Genomic DNA, 18266 nt, shown 5'->3' on the forward strand with positions numbered 1-18266 from the left:
CTCCAAATTTCTTCAGTATTAAATTTACAGAATAATAAAAATACAAATCGAGACTTGAGTGTGACTTCATGGTTAAAGTGTCTTTATAAATATCAATTAAAAATCCTTGACCTTGGGTTGAAGGTCACAGTGACCTAATTTCAGTGCATTACACACTTGCTTGGCTTGTTGCAGGCCTAGGTATACTTCAAGTTTCAAAGCTTTTACAATCTAAAGTTACTACTTGGACAAGATTATATGTGTTTAAAACTTCATATTGTGCTACATTTGCATATAAGAAAGGGTCAACCTGTCCTGGCTTCAGTGCCTCACCGTCAAATTTTGTGATCACCTCACATGCCATAAGTAACAAATCATGTAGGGGTAATGAAACCCCCTTACCAGGAGATTACAGGAAGGGGGAGTTCTGACTTGTTGAGGGACCATTCCAGATGTCACACGCAGAAGGGAATACATTTTTTGTGATAAAATTGGGTGTATCTATATAATCCCCTTCTATATCCCCTCCGTCGAATGAGTCAATCCAACAGTCCAACAGCACTCCTAGGGCAGATATACATTGTAAACAGCTACAATCTGATATCATCAGCCCATACAGGTCCACTATCCTATTTCACATTTGACTTATTTGGTAGTGACTACCTGCATTTGAAGGGCAGGCATACTTATAAGATTATACCTGGTAACTTAGAACAAGATGCTCTGGTTTCGTTTGTGCTTTATGTCCTATTTACAGCTCTATGGTCATTTAAGAACGAGCATGGTTTTGGTAGTTGAGGAAAGATGAAGAACTTTGAGAAATCAATCGACCAGTGGCTGGTACCTGCAACTGCTCCTTGTAGGTGAAGAGCTCGTGATTGTAGACAGTCAGACGCCTTAACCACTCGGCCAGTGTTGCCCCCAAACAGGAAGCAGTTAAAAAGTGACTCAATAAACGTAATTGCGAAACTTTTTATAACTTTTTTCTCCCTAGACTGTTCACATACTTATTTGATAAAATATTTCTTTGTTTGTTTAAGGGTTTAATGTTCTCGCAACACAAAGGGTCACATATGGGGATGGGTACCGAGGGAGACACCACCAGAAAGAGAAATTAGATAGGAAAGGAAGGAAATAAAAAAGATTCCAAGTGTTTTAATGGGGGCAGCAAATCGATCTGGCTCTTCTCCCATATACTCTTCATAGAAGACACAGCAGAAACCCCCTGATTCTACAGGGGCCCCACAAAAGTCACCTCTTACAAACATGCAGTGGGATACAGCAGGCATATTTACCCAGAACCTGTATGGGTTTAATTTACCCAGAACCTGTATGGGTTTAATTAATAAAAACCAAGTTATCAATTAACCATAAAAAAACCCACAGTGTATGTCAAACTCACCGTATAGGCACTCCAACAATGGCCGGGTTGATAGGCTTGGCTTTGTTGCTGGCTGGTACAGATGACGGGGTGGACGAAGACAATGACGATGACGGGTGATGCGACAACGGAGACGACGATGACGACGATACAGACGAAGATGTCACCTTGGAAGAGTTGGGCATAGAATCATGACTACCCTGGTAGGGCGATATGGAGTGGGATGCTGTGTGAAGGGAGCTGGGGCGTACAGAAGAGGCGTGGGGAACAACATGAGAGGATGACACTACAGCAGTTTTTGTTGGCTTTGTTAAACTGGGGGTGGGTTTGGAACTTAGATCTAGACCAACTTTCACTCTCTTGATTTTGCGTCCAATGTGGCGTCCACTTGGCTTGATTTCTTGCGTACTGAAATGAAAATTGCTAAACTTCAATGCATATTCAATTTTAAAAAAAGCACATACATTTTATTTAGATGACAAAACAATGACTATTCATTAGCGCAGAACTGATGTGTGCAAAGAAACCACACAGTTAACACGGTATAACAAATTTAGAAATTAATATGATTAATAGGCATGACTCATAAATATATGGCTTAAATTATCATACACCTCATACACATAAACGTACTTCACAGAATAGGATGATGTACTGAAGATTCAAGGCTTTTTCTAGCCTAGCTATCTCTGCAGGTCAAGGTTTCACCAATTTCTAAATTCCCAATTTCAAGACATAATAGAAACAAAAGTAGTTTTTTAAGGTTTGACCTATAGTAAAATTCCCAATTTCACGACACAATAGAAACAAAAGTAGTTTTTTAAGGTTTGACCTATAGTAAAATTCCCTATTTCAAGACACAACGTGGATTTTTTTCCAGTAATATATCGTAAATCATTGTGACCATTTCTTTTACTTGCAAAGTTGTTATTCAAGTTAGAACATCGTACATAGTAAATCTGTGACTAGGTTTGGTGTAAAAAGGGGTTTATAAAAACCTCTTTATACTGTCATCATCTGACCAGCCAAGTTTGGACATTATAAAGATTATATATCGGGAGAAGTGTATAATTCAATTAATAAGAAAAAAAAACATTTCTTGAAAAGGACAGGGCCAATCAAACGAGGGGTAGCATAGCTATGGTTTTACTGTGTGATCATGGATGACAAGGAAATAAGTCATTTTTGTTTCAAAACTAGAACTAGTCAAAGTAGTTTGAGTAATCTGAAGTCTCCCACATGCACCTGCAGACAAAATTTGGAATGAAAAATAAACAACAGGCCTATGAGAACTAAGACATTCAGTGGTGTTAGGGACTTACACAAAAATCTTAGCACTACACTTCAGTAAGTTACTAGCCATATATCAAGACACTAGGCCATAATTTAATCATGTTCTTCAGAAATTGTTCAAGGATTTCAATAAATTTGACTCCTGTGACCTTGAATATTGGTCAAGGTATAAAAACTTATGCTTGCAATCCTTGTAGTAAGTCATGCCGGCAGACTAATGGTCCAAGTCTCACGAGTAGGCCTTGTAGCTGATCAGTTGTGTGAGTGTTCAGTTGGCATGAAAATTTCAAAAACGCTGTTCAATCTATGTATCTACAATTTTACTATAGAACAGTTGTTCAATTTTGTTTATTTGTTCTTAAATAATTTGTTTATTTACTGCGTTTTGTATATGCGTCGTCCTTTAAACGACATTGGCGGAATAGCCCTATTTAACTAAAATTGGCACAGCATCAAGACTCTCATTGAACAAGGTTAATATATGTCGTCATAAGTAAACCACGTGTTACGTCACGATAGTTTTTGCTTTCATACTCAAATTAAATGCATTTCTGCTAGTAATGTTCATATAGTGGGTTGCGCTTATACAAATTTGACATTTGCAAACTTGTATATTGGTAAAGATAATTTCTGGTCACAAACTTTGAAGCACTCGATGCCCGAAAGCTACTGCTTCTCAGCCTTTCAGAAGAAATCCCTTGATTGGAAGAACGATTCATGTTCAACAACCAGTGATATGTTCATGTGTGACATTTTGATGACTTATACCATAAGTAATTTGTCACCTTCATCAGAAAAATGACCTATGGGCCATATGTAACACACTTCACTGGTCAATTATCTAAGGAAGGTAATAGAGTACACATAATATTAGTAACTGGACGACACGTATTACGACTCACTGGTTGTGCTACATGAATCTTTCTACAATCCTTAAACCAACATAAAGAAAATGTTAAGGAAAAAGGATATTTTTATATTTTTAACAATTTTGTAGTCTGTACTTATCACACACTGTTAGTGTCAGCTACTGTTTGGTGTACTTACCACACACTGTCAGTGCTGGCTACTGTTTGGTGTACTTACCACACAATGTTAGTGTCGGCTACTGTTTGGTGTACTTACCACACACTGTCAGTGTCAGCTACTGTTTGGTGTACTTACCACACACTGTTAGTGTCGGCTACTGTTTGGTGTACTTACCACACACTGTAAGTGTCGGCTACTGTTTGGTGTACTTACCACATACTGTTAGTGTCGGCTACTGTTTGGTGTACTTACCACACACTAAGTGTCGGCTACTGTTTGGTGTACTTACCACACACTGTTTGTGTCGGCTACTGTTTGGTGTATTTACCACACACTGTCAGTGTTGGCTACTGTTTGGTGTACTTACCACACACTGTAAGTGCACGTGTCAGCTACTGTTTGGTGTACTTACCACACACTGTTAGTGTTGGCTACTGTTTTGTGTACTTACCACACACTGTAAGTGTTGGCTACTGTTTGGTGTACTTACCACACACTGTTAGTGTCTGCTACTGTTTGGTGTACTTACCACACACTGTTAGTGTCAGCTATTGCTTGGTTCATGCGCTGTTTGGTGGCCACGAAAACATCACTGGTGGCGTGGATTGCGATTTTCTGGGACATGGTACCCAGCATATTGAGATGATTGCCATGTCTACAAAGGTCAAACAGAGTTCAAGTATCAATAAACTTCAGTAAGATTTTACTGATCTTATATTGCAGCCACAAATTACGTCCTCCCTTTAGGTCACACGTGTACATGTCACATGATGAGGTTAAATCCTGTTTTACCGACCAAATATGAGCCCATTATTGAAATGAATAACACGATAAACATCTTTTCCTTGTGACATCAAGTGAATGAGTTAAAAGACCACATCAGAGTTGCAACTCTTCCTTTGAAGCCATCTTTGCAACAACATCTACAAGAACCATTTCGTAAAACTGGTTATTTCTGACAGTTGAAATTTTTGCATTGTTTACTTAAAATAAGGAATTCTGTGATCTGGAGGAATGAGATCATCTATATTTCTCAGATATTGCCCCTGATGTAGACTTTCAAACATTTATATCCCGATAAAAAAAATGACAAACATAAACTATAGAACTATTTTCAGTTTATTTACACACACCCATTTATCATCTGTACCCGACCGTGAACTATTTATTTTATAATCTCAGAGTTTTAGTGTCAAACAATAACTCTTGCTGCCTCCCGACACGTAAGAGAGAATGTGTTTGATACGGTAACAGAGGGTTCTACTTACTTTGTGTCTGGCTGGTGTGCACAGTCGCTGGTGTTGGAGTCGACCAGCGGGGACAGCGAGAACTGTAATGTCCGTGCACGATCACTGGCATTATTACTTGGTATACAGATTATCTGTAAAACAAGTTGCAAAATTCCGCATTTTAAAATACTGAAAAGTCAGCTCATCATAAATATGTGAGGTGTATAAGGTAATATACATGAAGTATGGTGAACAAATAGCAACATAAAAGGAAATCATTTAAGCATGTACAAGATCATCTTTTCAAAAATAAAATCCACCCACACAGCTACCTTCTTCCTTGCACTGCTGGTTTTATTAATGGCAGAGACAAGAAAAAATTATTGAAAATTGTCAACAAATAGCCCAAAAGGACCTGTATTGCTCATCTGAATATTTAAGAAAATAAGATTTGCACTGCTGGTATATATATAAACAAATATATCAGGACACTTGGACTTATGGACCTTAATAAGAAGATTTTATTAATAAGAAGATTTTAAAATATTTTTACACTTTGTAGTCTGTGCTGACATTTAACCCAAGCCAGCACTCAATTAAACTTTGGGTTTATATATATATTTTTTTTTTTTATTGCTGGTCTCCATAACATACCCAAGTAAGTATTATCAAGTATCATGTCTCTTGATCACGTAATGATATGGTTCTTCAGATAATGTTGTTTGAAGATTTAATAATATAGTTTCACTCATTCAACCCTGAAATTTCATAATGAGCTTTTCCAACCTTTGAATTGGAGGAGTTCAAATGTGTGTCTTCAGGGGTGAATGAGTTAATTAGCACCGCTGTGACCTTGAAAGTAGGAGAAGGTAAATTATATGAGGAAATTATATCGATACATGTTCAATGTATATCAGCCATACTAGCCAAATACAATGTATTATGACTAGGAGTCTTTAGTTTTCAGCAAGAATTCATTTAAATAATATTAAAAGAGGTTGATGGATGAAGGACAGAGGGAAGACACCTCATGATCACCATACCATAAAGCCACACGCACTTCCTGACAGGTGATCATGAGCCAAAAACATTGTTCTAACCTAGAAAATAAACAATCTAGAAATAGAATGTAAATTAAAAATAGTGTATTGATAACAAACTACACACAATTAAAAAAATAAAATCACGCACATGTTAATTTATACATTACCAGTATTTACTTTCAAGAAAAATCAATACATAACACTCTGCAATTAATCATGGCCTTTCATAAACGAACACATTTTTTTTCAGTTTGAGAAATAAAGCGTTAGGGACCCTGACAAATTTAGTGGGTCAGTAAGCGTACACACATACATGTATGCTGCTTGTACAACATGTAGGTCAATGACTGGCGAGGAGACAGATTTGAAATTCTTTGTGTTCATGCATGTTATCCAGGTACAGAATAGTCCTACATACAGTGAAGGAGAATCAATCCAACCTTTATAGGACTGTACAAATCCACTCACCTGAAGGCCAGGTAACCAAACTTTAACCTTGGGAATGTTTGTGATGTGTTTTTCAACAAATAAAATGGGACAGGTAGATTTCAATTTGAAAAATGCATTTTTGATGCCAGCCTACTTGCCCTTGGCGAGTGCTCCAACCTTTCTTTACACCCCAGTCGTTTGGTCAAATAATTTGTAAGACGGCCACAAAGCACAGGTACTGATTTTTTCTCAATGAATTTAATGATCCGTACGTATCAATTTTGGGACTTAAATTTTTTCCTTCAGAGCCATATTGTGTATATTGTACCCGACAGCAAATGTGAATTGATGCAACAGAGATTTATTTTGGGAATTTCAGAATAGATACCATGGCTGAACTAATTAGTGACTGCATACATTTAACATAAATAATAGTTTAAGTGGCAAATTTGAAACATGACGGAAAAGCTTGCGACTACAGCCACTTCACAATGTATACATGTACAGGGTTTACACTGATTTTCGCTTCAACATTTTTGACGTGTGACATTGTTTATATATATATAAATATTCCCCAGTGTTTTAAATTCCTTTTGTTTCGGTACATGTATACATACGAACATCTAGCTTTTCAGATAAATATCAAAATTTGGAATTTTGGTATTTGTTTAAAAAAAAATATACTTATTTAAATTTACAACTGTTTTGATTTCCTGCTTTTTATCGGCTGTACTGTAATTGTATATTGACGTTTCAATCAAAATCACTGTGCACATATTCAGGACTCCTACAAAAAATATCTGTAATAATTTAATACAGAAATTACTTGTAAATCCTTTAAAAAAGCCGGATTTTGTTTTGGCAATATACATTATAAATATATTTGATTCTCAAAAGTCCAAAAAAATGTTTAGAGAGAATAAAGCTCTAAATTCAATGGGAAAATGCTGTTATTCAGATGTATAATAATACATATACCTAAACATGTACAACAGAAAAATAATTAACCTTTATATTCAAGTAAAAGATTGCCATCAGCATGTACAAAAATATACACCAAACTCTTAAAATTACAATATATAAGCTGTAATCAGCACGGCGTATCTTAAAGTACAATTTATAAACTTTATACGGTATATTTATTTCACTACACATACAGTACGTGTATTTAACAATGAATTAAATGTGTGTTCTACAAGTAAGATAGTACATCTAATGGATTCTGTATATAAACACTAGACAATTGTTTACCAAATATATACAGGTAATAATGAGACTGACCAGCTTACCATGTCTTGTATACAAATTTTCAAAATATGATTTCTGGAAAATACCTTGAAATTTATGTACATATTTGTGGGGTTTTATGTCATTAGAGGGTCCTACTTTATCCCTGTATTTGAAATTTTAGTTGTGAATTTCAATATTTTTGAAAACACAAAAAAAAAAGTTTTACGTTAAGTTGACAAAAAGTAGATAAGGTTTTTACGAGATGCAGGATGTCGGTACATATTTTGCACACACACAGGATACACGTGTAAATGAAGCACAGTAGTATGTGGTTGGTTTATAGTTCAGCTTCATATGGATTTTTAAGGTATTGTTACTTTCCTAAGTTGGGAAAAAATCAACAGCATATTGAAAAAAACCCTTATAAAACTGTATTTTTTTTCATTGTAAAAGGATGTGCACACACGTGTGGAGTAAGCAGATTTTGTGTAATTAAGGTCTTGTGAACATTTTCAGTACCTACTATGAAAACATTCATGTAGGTTGTCAAATCTGTGTGGGCCAATCCTATACATCATATAAATATGAGACTGAACACCCCTTATACACTGACATGCAAAAGTAACGCAACCCCCCGTAAATGTCCATAATTTTATAATATCAATAAACTATTGTTAGTTGTGTTGAATAGCATGGTAACATACATATTCACCACCAATTCATGGTTGATTAAACTCTGTCACACAACCAGTTCTTGTGTCCGCGAGAAAAGAAATGAAAAGAATGAGGTTTTTTTTCAACATTAGACATTAGTGCAGCTCTCTGATAGGTCAGTTTTTAAATAACTTTCAGATATTGGCTTGTGTTATTAACAAGTGCACACGATGTTTATCACTTGCCAGAAAGTGTAAATATACTCCATCCCAGTTTGACACGCAAATGTTTCTGCCATATTTAGGACAAATAATTTTTTACATTCTACATGTATATATATTACTTGTGGTTTTTGGTAAAATGTATTGCCCTTTAATAGTTTCAGTTAGCATTCTACTTTACAATCACTATTCAGAATGATCCTTGTGTCTATTATAAGAGCAAGAATATGTATAAATTCTTGTGTATCTTTCAAATGAGTCATCTTGATTGATCAATTCATCGAGTATAAATTACCATTCAGAAAACATATGTGACATAACTCATGCCTTCAGGGTGGAACTCTCTAGGAGAGATGTAGGTCACTGTAATTAGGTAGCATACACCCCTAAGTAAGACTTACTCCGGTGTTGCCCGTGAACTGGATGGTTGGTTGGCCTGCAGCACTGCCAGCCTGTAATGAAAAATTTCAAAAACACTATGTTACAAATATTTAAAACATGAGTGAATTATGATGGTACTACATATATATATATCACCTGGAATAAACAGCTAGCGATGACAGCCCCCAAAGTTTAACATATATATATGCATACATCATAAATTGTCTTCCTTCTTAATTTGTGCTTCTACATTTTATGTTATAATAATGAATAAACACTGTATAATGTACAATGCTGAGTGTTAATCCGAAGGTTTCAAATATATACTATACCTGGCATAATTGTACTGTATCTAGCATACAAGTACATTTGTGTGTATATATATATGCATACTTGTATATTTCTACATTTGATTTGATGATGCTAAGCAATAATTTTTGCTGCGAACCACCCTGAGATAAACAATATCTTAAAACTCTTTACGAAGAACCTGTCGGCCCACAGATCTTTTTAATTTTCTGTACAGAATATTGAGTAAAGGTCAGTTTCTACACACACCCACCGTTGATTAAAACTTTGATACACCAACAAGTTTTGAATATATACAAAGAAGACCCCATCCTAACTTCCAAACATTATGTGAAATGTGATGCATTTCATTGTTGTTTTATTTCTTAAATAAACACACAATTTTTTTTAAAACTATTTTTTCCCTTTTTATTTTCATAGTCGATATTTCTGAACGAATTGGTATAAAACCGTGATTTTTTTCACCGAGAATAGGTAGGTTGGTGACCTAAAGTGAGTGTAATTAAATGCTTTTGTGATACATCCCTTATGTACATGTCTATATAAACATGCAACATAAAACCTATAACACAGCATACCAAAGCATGAACAACTGTAGATCCATGCATGTATATCTACAGATGTGTGTATGTGTTAACGAAAAGTACATGTCAAAGTTATAGCCCTGACAGATTAATGTTTGTAAGGCAGAATGTATATATATGCTGTAAGACCTATGTCATGAGGGACACTCTCTGAGGCACTGTGTTAAGGTTGTAAGTATATAGGCAGACATGTAATTAATAATTCAGGATATCTATCTCCCAGACAAAGATACAAAACCACAGGGCACATTGTCAGGTGTCACAGTGTACTGACGATTTTCACCAATAATGATCGGGGTGACAACAATAGATTTATTCATCAGGACAAAATCTTATCACAAAAAGATTAATTTCACCAGTGCACATCAGGACAAAATCTTATCACAAAAAGATTAATTTCACCCGTGCACATCAGGACAAAATCTTATCACAAAAAGATTAATTTCACCCGTGCACATCAGGACAAAATCTTATCACAAAAAGATTAATTTCACCCGTGCACATCAAGACAAATCTTAAGTTTTATGGGCAAAACCTCCTTTTTCCTGAAAAAAGTAATAAATTCTAAAGGAGGGGGATTTCAATGAAGAAAAGTAATTTTCTTATCGATAATAATAATTGTAAACATTGGTGAACATATTTGGTTGATTATTATACCTTCAATAATAATGTTCTATTTAATTGAATGGCCGTCATTTATTAACAATGGATCTTGGAAAAAGGCATGGTATATCGATATCAAGAGTTTTAAATGCAAGGTATTTTTTTTATCATAATCTATCCTTAAAAGCTACCTTGGTTTTTGACAAATGCTGTTTATTAGACCTAATCCTAGCATTATATGGGGTGGGTATCTTTGTTTTAGACTGGATACACAACATCAATCAAGAAGTTTATGAGAAATAGGTAATATACATTACAAAGTTCATTTATGTAGAATTTCATAACATCTTTATATGTACTCCAAAATGGGTTCATTTATATAGTGTCCTATTAACAGCTAAGGCCATTTAGGATGTGCCTCCATGTCTGTTATATACAGTTTTGTATGTGTGTGTGCTGATGAAGGCAGTATATTGGTGTACTGACCATGATGTCATCGTTAGAGAGCTACCTCACTGAAATATTATGGTGAAAAAATCCAAACACATGTACAGTACTTCACATGAACCCAATCAATCGTCTCCTAAAAAGGTACTTCAGACACCTTGATGAGCGACCTTAACCTTGCCCTACATGCAAGCTGCTGTACCATGACCAGCTGGTGACGAGTGGTGTACAGGTAGGATAGTAGGATACATCGTTAGCCAGAGGGTGTACAGGTGTACATACATTGGTTGGTTGGTTGAAGGGTTAACACCTACATGAATCCGTCCTTACGGGTTTCATCTCACTGACGGAAGTCGGCGTTCTGTGTACATACAGTACATTCTTACTTCGAATAGCCTTGTACCATTCCAAAGGCTGTCTTCAGATTTTCAGAAGATTTAAGCTGATCAATTGATCTGAGGTTTATAATTACTTGTCAGTTAACTTATTCACCCCTGTAGACACTTTTGAACTCTTCCATTCACCCCCGAAGACACATTTGAACTCTTCCATTCACCCCCGAAGACATATTTGAACTCTTCCAATTCAAATGTTGGAATAGTTCATTATGAAACTTCAGGGGTGAATGAGTTAAAAGCATTTTCAGTGTGATTTGAACACGTTTGTTTTTTTAGATTGATTTTGCTTCAGGATCAATACTGTCAATTATTATAATTTTTTCTGTCAACATTTAACATGATTTTTTCTTATAAATACGAAATTAAACAAAACATTGAATTAGTTTGCTTTGTTTTTAATCAGTTATTTACTTGCGTTAGCTTCCATTTTTACACAAACAGACCCAGACACATGGTACAACGGTAGACTGTTTGGTAAATGCAAATCACCATCCTATATATAGTTGTAGGTGATGACAACACACAAGTTTTGCTCTAGATAACCTAGAGTTTACAATACCTAACATGTTCTACTTGGGAACAGAAGTACCATATTTTTCATTTCCCCTTTATATTATTTTCTGGAAACAATGGCTTACAATCATCAGACTCTTTACATGTTCAATCCCGTTATATGTAACCTTGAAACTGGGTTCAATTCACTCATAGTTGCATTATTTACAAATTATATCATTTTTCCAGATCAGTAGCCACTAAGTATGCATCACCTTTTTGGAGAACTTTTAATAATAGTTCATGGCCATTATATAATTGGCATTAATGAGGTAATGTCATTGGAAAGTATTTGTATTCTGGGTTGCAGGTTCATGGCCAGAAAATGAGGTTAGCCCGATAGTCTGACGTCTAGTGAAACCTCCAGCTTGAGTAGTGGTTCTAAAGGCAGTTGCATGCACCAGCCCGATTGATAATGATTTGTGAAAATTTGATACTGCTTATCTTGTTAAATAATAATGGTTAAGACAGAAATTTTTGCACAAGGATAAGTAACAAGAATTAAGTGTAATAATATGTGTCGCCTGTCCCGCTTTGTCAATATAATAAGCATTTGACATATATGTAGTACATAAGGAAACGGACCTAAATGTGAAAACATAACATTGATATTTTTTATCCGAAAAAGTGCAGAAATCCATGAAATGTTTTTAGAGTAGTAGGCTCTACTACCCATGATACATGTTTGATTGAGGTTTGGTTGGTCTAGCTCTTGTACTTTGTCATAAAGAGCCTAATATGCAAGAGCTATGTAAACGCAAAACCTTAATGTTGAGTTTTTTTCTAAGTCCAGAAATTTGAGGTTTTTACCAAAAAAATGCAGAAATCAATGAAATGTTTTTAGTGCAGTAGGCTCCACTACCCATGCTACATCTATGATCGAGGTTTTGTTGGTGTAGCTTTGTCAGAAACAGAGCTAAACGCAAAACCTTTACATTGTTGACGACGCCGCCGACAAAGCAGCGCCTATGAGTCTTTTCGACATCCGTCGTAGGCGACACAAAAACTGGAAACAACTACCCCAACTGACTAGTGATCATGAGTTTTCATGTCCATACATATAAATATCCCACTGTTGTGTCACTCTTCCACAAACTTGACGCCAGTATAAAAATTGTTCCAAGAAGATCGGCACACAGTCTAACTGCTTTAGTATATGTACCACTCAACTTTCACTTTCACACTGAATTTATACAAAACTTTGTATAGCAATACGTCACAATTTCATATTTTATAAACACTTCTCAAAATAGCAGGGAGACTTTCTAGCCAGGGGGTGGCACTGTTATCACCAGGAGGTCAGGATCTTATGTATACACACATCTGAGTCTGGGGCATGCTTGCATGGAGATGATGCAGACTTGTTCATTGACCCTGGCATGTGGCAGTCAAGGGAGGTCTTTTTCACAGCTTGCATTATTAGGCTAAAGGTTGAATTTCCATGTGTAAGCATTTCAGTTTCTGTTTTGTTATTGGAAATTATTACTGATGAATTGAAATTCTGACTATTACCACTATCGAAGATGAATTTATTTTTCAGAGTGCGTATAAATAAAACCAAATACAATGTTTGTTTTTGGTCACAGGGTACTGTGAAAATGTTTTAAGGTCTTGATTTTAACAAGAACAAAAGACCCAGAGGGCCTGTACTGCTCACCTGGATATCTAAGCAATCATAGCAAAAGAAATCTTCAAATAAGCTCCCAGGGATAGGACCTGACCCCAAGGCCAATCATTGTGGCATATCTGTATTAGATTTTTCATGCCTAGCAAATGTAGGTATTGTTATGGGGATTGGGTGGGATCTCAACTGTTTGTGTGTGTGTGTGTGGGGGGGATCTCAACTGTTTCCTCGTCGTGACTCAGAAACTATGTCCCTAGGGTGGAACTATGTCGCTAGGGTGGTGGCCAGACCCCTGGGTCAATTCTAATAACCCAGCCACAAACAGTCTGATCAGTTTCCTCACCCAGCCACAAACAGTCTGATCAGTTTCCTCACCCAGCCACAAACAGTCTGATCAGTTTCCATGTGTAGGCCTTCCAGTTTCTGTTTTGTTATTGGAAATTATTACTGATGAATTGAAATTCTGACTATTACCACTATCGAAGATGTTTTTTTCTTTCTAAGGTGCGCATAAATAAAACCAAATACAATGTTTGTTTTTGGTCACAGAGTACTGTTGAATTGTTTTAATCTCTTGATTTTAACAAGAACAAAAGTCCCAGAGGGCCTGTACTGCTCACCTGGATATTTAAGCAATCATGGCAAAAAGAATCTTCAAATAAGCTCCCAGGGATAGGACCTGACCCCAAGGCCAATCATTGTGGCATATCTGTATTAGATTTTTCATGCCTTGCAAATGTATGCATTGTTATGGGGAAGGGGGTGGGATCTCAACTGTTTCCTCGTTGTGACTCAGAAACTATGTCCCTAGGGTGGTGGCCAGACCCCAGGGTCAATTCTAATAACCCAGCCACAAATAGTCTAATCAGTTTCCTCACCCATCCACTAACAGTCTGACTAGTTGCCTCACCCAGCAACAAACAGTCGGATCAGTTCCCTCCCCCAGCCACAAACAGTCTCATCAGTTTCCTCCCCATGTCACAGATCCAAAAACAGTCTGATCAGCTTCCTCACCCAGCCACAAACACACTGATCAGGTTCCTCACCCACCCACAAACAGACTAATCAGTTTCCTCACCCTGTCACAGATACTAAAACGGTCTGATCAGTTTCCCTACCCAGCCACAAACACACTGATCAGGTTCCTCACCCACCCACAAACAGTCGAATCAGTTCCCCCCCCCTGCCACAAACAGCCTGATTTTTTCCCCCCCCCCCCCAAAATGAGTTTATTCAGTTTCCTCCCCCTGCCACAAACAGCCTGATTTTTTCCCCCCCCCAGCAAAAAACAGTCTGATCATTTACCTCACCCAGCCACAAACACACTGATCAGGTTCCTCACCCACCCACAAACAGTCTGACCAGTTCCCTCCCCCATCCACAAACAGTCTGACCAGTTCCCTCCCCCAGAAAAAACCAGTCGGATAAGTTCCCTCCCCCAGCCACAAATAGTCTAACCAGTTCCCTCACCCAGCCACTAACAGTCTGACTAGTTTCCTCACCCAGTCACAAACAGACTGATCAGATTCCTCACCCAGCCACTAACAGTCTGATTAGTTTCCCCCCCCAGCAACAAACAGTCTAACAATTTTCCTCCCCCAGCCACGAACAGACTGATCAGTTTCCTCACACAGCCACAAACAGACTGATCAGATTCCTCACCCAGCCACAAACACACTGATCAGGTTCCTCACCCACCCACAAACAGTCTGACCAGTTCCCTCCCCCAGCCACAAACGGTCTGTTCAGTTCCCCCCCCCAGCCAAAAACAGACTGATCAGATTCCTCACCCAGCCACGAACAGTCTGAGCAGTTTCCTCACCCAGTCACAAACAGACTGATCAGTTTCCTTCCCCAGCCACAAACAGTCGGATCCGTTTCCTCACCCAGCCACAAACAGACTGATCAGATTCCTCACCCAGCCACGAACAGACTGATCAGTTTCCTTACCCAGCCACAAACAGTCTCATCAGTTTCCTCCCCAGGTCACAGATACTAAAACAGTCTGATTAGTTTCCTCACACAGCCACAAACAGACGGATCAGTTTCCTCACACAGCCACAAACAGACTGATCAGTTTCCTCACCCAGCCACAAACAGTCTGATCAGTTTCCCTACCCAGCCACAAACAGACTGATCAGTTTCCTCACCCAGCCACAAACAGTCTGATCAGTTTCCTCACCATGTCACAGATACTAAAACAGTCTGATCAGTTTCCTCACCCAGCCACAAACAGGCTGATCAGTTTCCTCACCCGACCACAAACAGTCTGATCAGTTGCCTCACCATGTCACAGATACTAAAACGGTCTGATCAGTTTCCTTCCCCAGCCACAAACAGTCTGTTCAGTTCCCCCCCCCAGCCACAAACAGTCTGATCCGTTTCCTCACCCAGCAACAAACAGTCTGATCAGTTTCCTTCCCCAGCCACAAACAGTCTGTTCAGAGGTCCTGGTTCCCCTTTAATTTCGCTGATCTTCTCTGTACTTTAATTGGAATATGCCATGACAACACTGAAAGCTTCTGGTGAGATACATGATTGTTTTTCAGGTATTAAAACCTGACTAATCGTTAGGCTGATACATGTGTCCTTGAGGATGACAGAGGGCAAACACCAAACTTCAAGCCTGTAAGTATTATTGTTACAACATGTGATTTCTATCGTTGAAGACATCAGACAAGTATCATCTGCAAGGTGACAGGTAAAACATCTTCGATTCTGTCATGACATATTCCACAAGTGTAGAAAAGATATGTCGATATCAAAGGGAACCCTTGGATTTCAGAAAATGGATGTTCATCATCCCGACACAAATGGTCTATAACCAGAGGTTCCTCACCCCATTACGAACTGTCTGACCAGAGAACAGTCTTACACTAGTTTCTTCACCTCGTCAAAATTATCTATTGCAAGGTTCCTTGCTAAACCACAAACTGTCTAACGATGTAGTCACATACCAAAGCTGTCTAACCAATATCCTCACCCTGTATTTGGACTTCGATTCAAGCAACCTAAAAACTGTGTTTTGGGCTTTCCTGTAGGGACTAACTACAGTCAAATAGGGATGTACAATTCTGCTATGTATACCAGTAACTCAATGCCTGGGGCTAGTACATTTTCTGCTGGAATCTGTGAAAATTGTCTATATTAGCTTATAATTAATGCTAGAAAAATCTTTCCAACAGCTGTTTGTGGGTAACTGTACAGTATAAATATGAAATTGTACACTAGACAGTTGAACTTGAATCTATAAATTTATGAGAAAGGAATGAAAACACAGACACTAGTTAAGCAGGGCTAAAAATCATTTATCCCCCCCCCCCCCCTAAAAAACAGCATACACTGGCCTGGGATCTGACAAGCTATCATGAACAACAACTCTAAAGTTGGAACTCCAACAGGTTTTTTTGGTCTCTTCAACAAAAATTGCTTGCAACTATAGAGTAACTTGCAGCTACTTATTCTTTCACCTAAAGTCTATGTACTTTTGTAGTGAGGTTGATGTGGAAATTTGTTACTTGTATACATTTATAATTGCTAGGTAGACAAATTGGTGTCATATATATTGTGGTACAGAATTTGTCTTACTTTAACAAACACAATGTATTGAGTTATTTTGATATGAATGTTTAAGATATGAGTTAAGTACTGTCATTGTACTGTGCTCTATAGTGTGTATATATATATAGGTATGTATGTATTGGTATTTTATCATGGACCTACAACATTTATCACAGCTGTGGCACCGGGGCAACTGCTAATTTCACACATAGCTTATAATAACATTTTGCTGTTATATCTTGACACAATTTGACAGCTTTCTGTTATGGGTTTATACTATCAACATAAAATATTTTTCTAATGGAGAATTTAAGTAAAATGCTTTTTAATTCATCAGCTAGAATTATAAATAGTGTTATTTTTCAAACATATGTTCAAGTACTTGTCTTTTGTAACACTTGAGTTGATGTTATATGAAAATCTAGAGGCCCACCGATCATACTTATCAAGAACATATGTTAGGACTACTGTGTAACGTAACGGTTATGTTGGCAACAGGTAGACTACTGGTGCATATCATTGTATCCGTTACCATATCGGGTCACACAACTTCCCGGACGAAAAAGGCTAAATGAAATCATTTATAATCCTTCATGTTTTAATCCCAAGAGATATGATGACACACAATATATTTTGATGTCCGGGATCGAAGAACAGACGCAAAATATTGACATAATGCTGACCATATTGAGCGGATATTTCTGACATTTTTGTCAATTATCTCGTCTGAATATTAAATACTGTTTCAATTGAAGTTTGTAGCCGGTCGCTCTGTATCATTAAATAACAATTTTCATTGATAAATATAGAATATAATCAAATCCTGGCCAGGAATATGATAATACCAAAAACAATTTTGTCGACTTTGCAAAATCATTCCGATATGTGCTTCTGACTTTTCACATTCATTACTCCCAAACCGGAGAAAATTCAAGAGACTTACCTTGATTTTGAGGAATTCGTCAATAGATTTTAGGGCTGAGTCTGTTAACTTAACTTGGACCACAGTTTTGTGCTCCTGAGATGAAATTGACGATGAGAGCCCATACTGACGGCCTTCTGCCAGCGCTGCCATGTTAGGTCTGATCACAGAGGGATTTTCGTCGGGGGCCGTCTCAAAATGTATAAAATTATCGACTGTCAAAAAAGTCAAAATAACATATTGTTCACCCTTTAATATAAATATTAGGACAAAAAACGATTGGATATTTCAGGGTTTATTGATATTTTTTAATAAATATACCCAAAACATTATTTTTTTGGTAAAATAAATAAATATAGAAGACTTAGCGCACCTTGAAAATAAAGGGTAGAAGAAA

At 37.2% G+C, this 18266-nt stretch overlaps 1 protein-coding gene across 1 annotated transcript in view; it reads right to left on the reverse strand.

Annotated features, from left to right (window-relative positions):
* The window catches only part of LOC110447945 (RNA polymerase II elongation factor ELL-like), a 31719-nt gene extending 13667 nt beyond the window's left edge, over positions 1-18052 (reverse strand). Inside the window, exons 1-5 of the mRNA XM_021493938.1 lie at positions 17891-18052; positions 8890-8940; positions 4951-5063; positions 4212-4337; positions 1382-1768 (exon numbers count right to left, since the gene is read on the reverse strand). Coding sequence (XP_021349613.1) covers positions 1382-1768; positions 4212-4337; positions 4951-5063; positions 8890-8940; positions 17891-18022 — 809 coding nt within the window. The 5' untranslated portion in view covers positions 18023-18052. The remainder of the gene's footprint in view (positions 1-1381; positions 1769-4211; positions 4338-4950; positions 5064-8889; positions 8941-17890) is intronic.
* Between the last annotated feature and the right edge of the window lie 214 nt (positions 18053-18266).

The sequence above is a fragment of the Mizuhopecten yessoensis genome, unplaced genomic scaffold (genome assembly GCF_002113885.1).
Source record: "Mizuhopecten yessoensis strain PY_sf001 unplaced genomic scaffold, ASM211388v2 scaffold3689, whole genome shotgun sequence".
NCBI classification, from domain to species: Eukaryota; Metazoa; Mollusca; class Bivalvia; order Pectinida; family Pectinidae; genus Mizuhopecten; species Mizuhopecten yessoensis.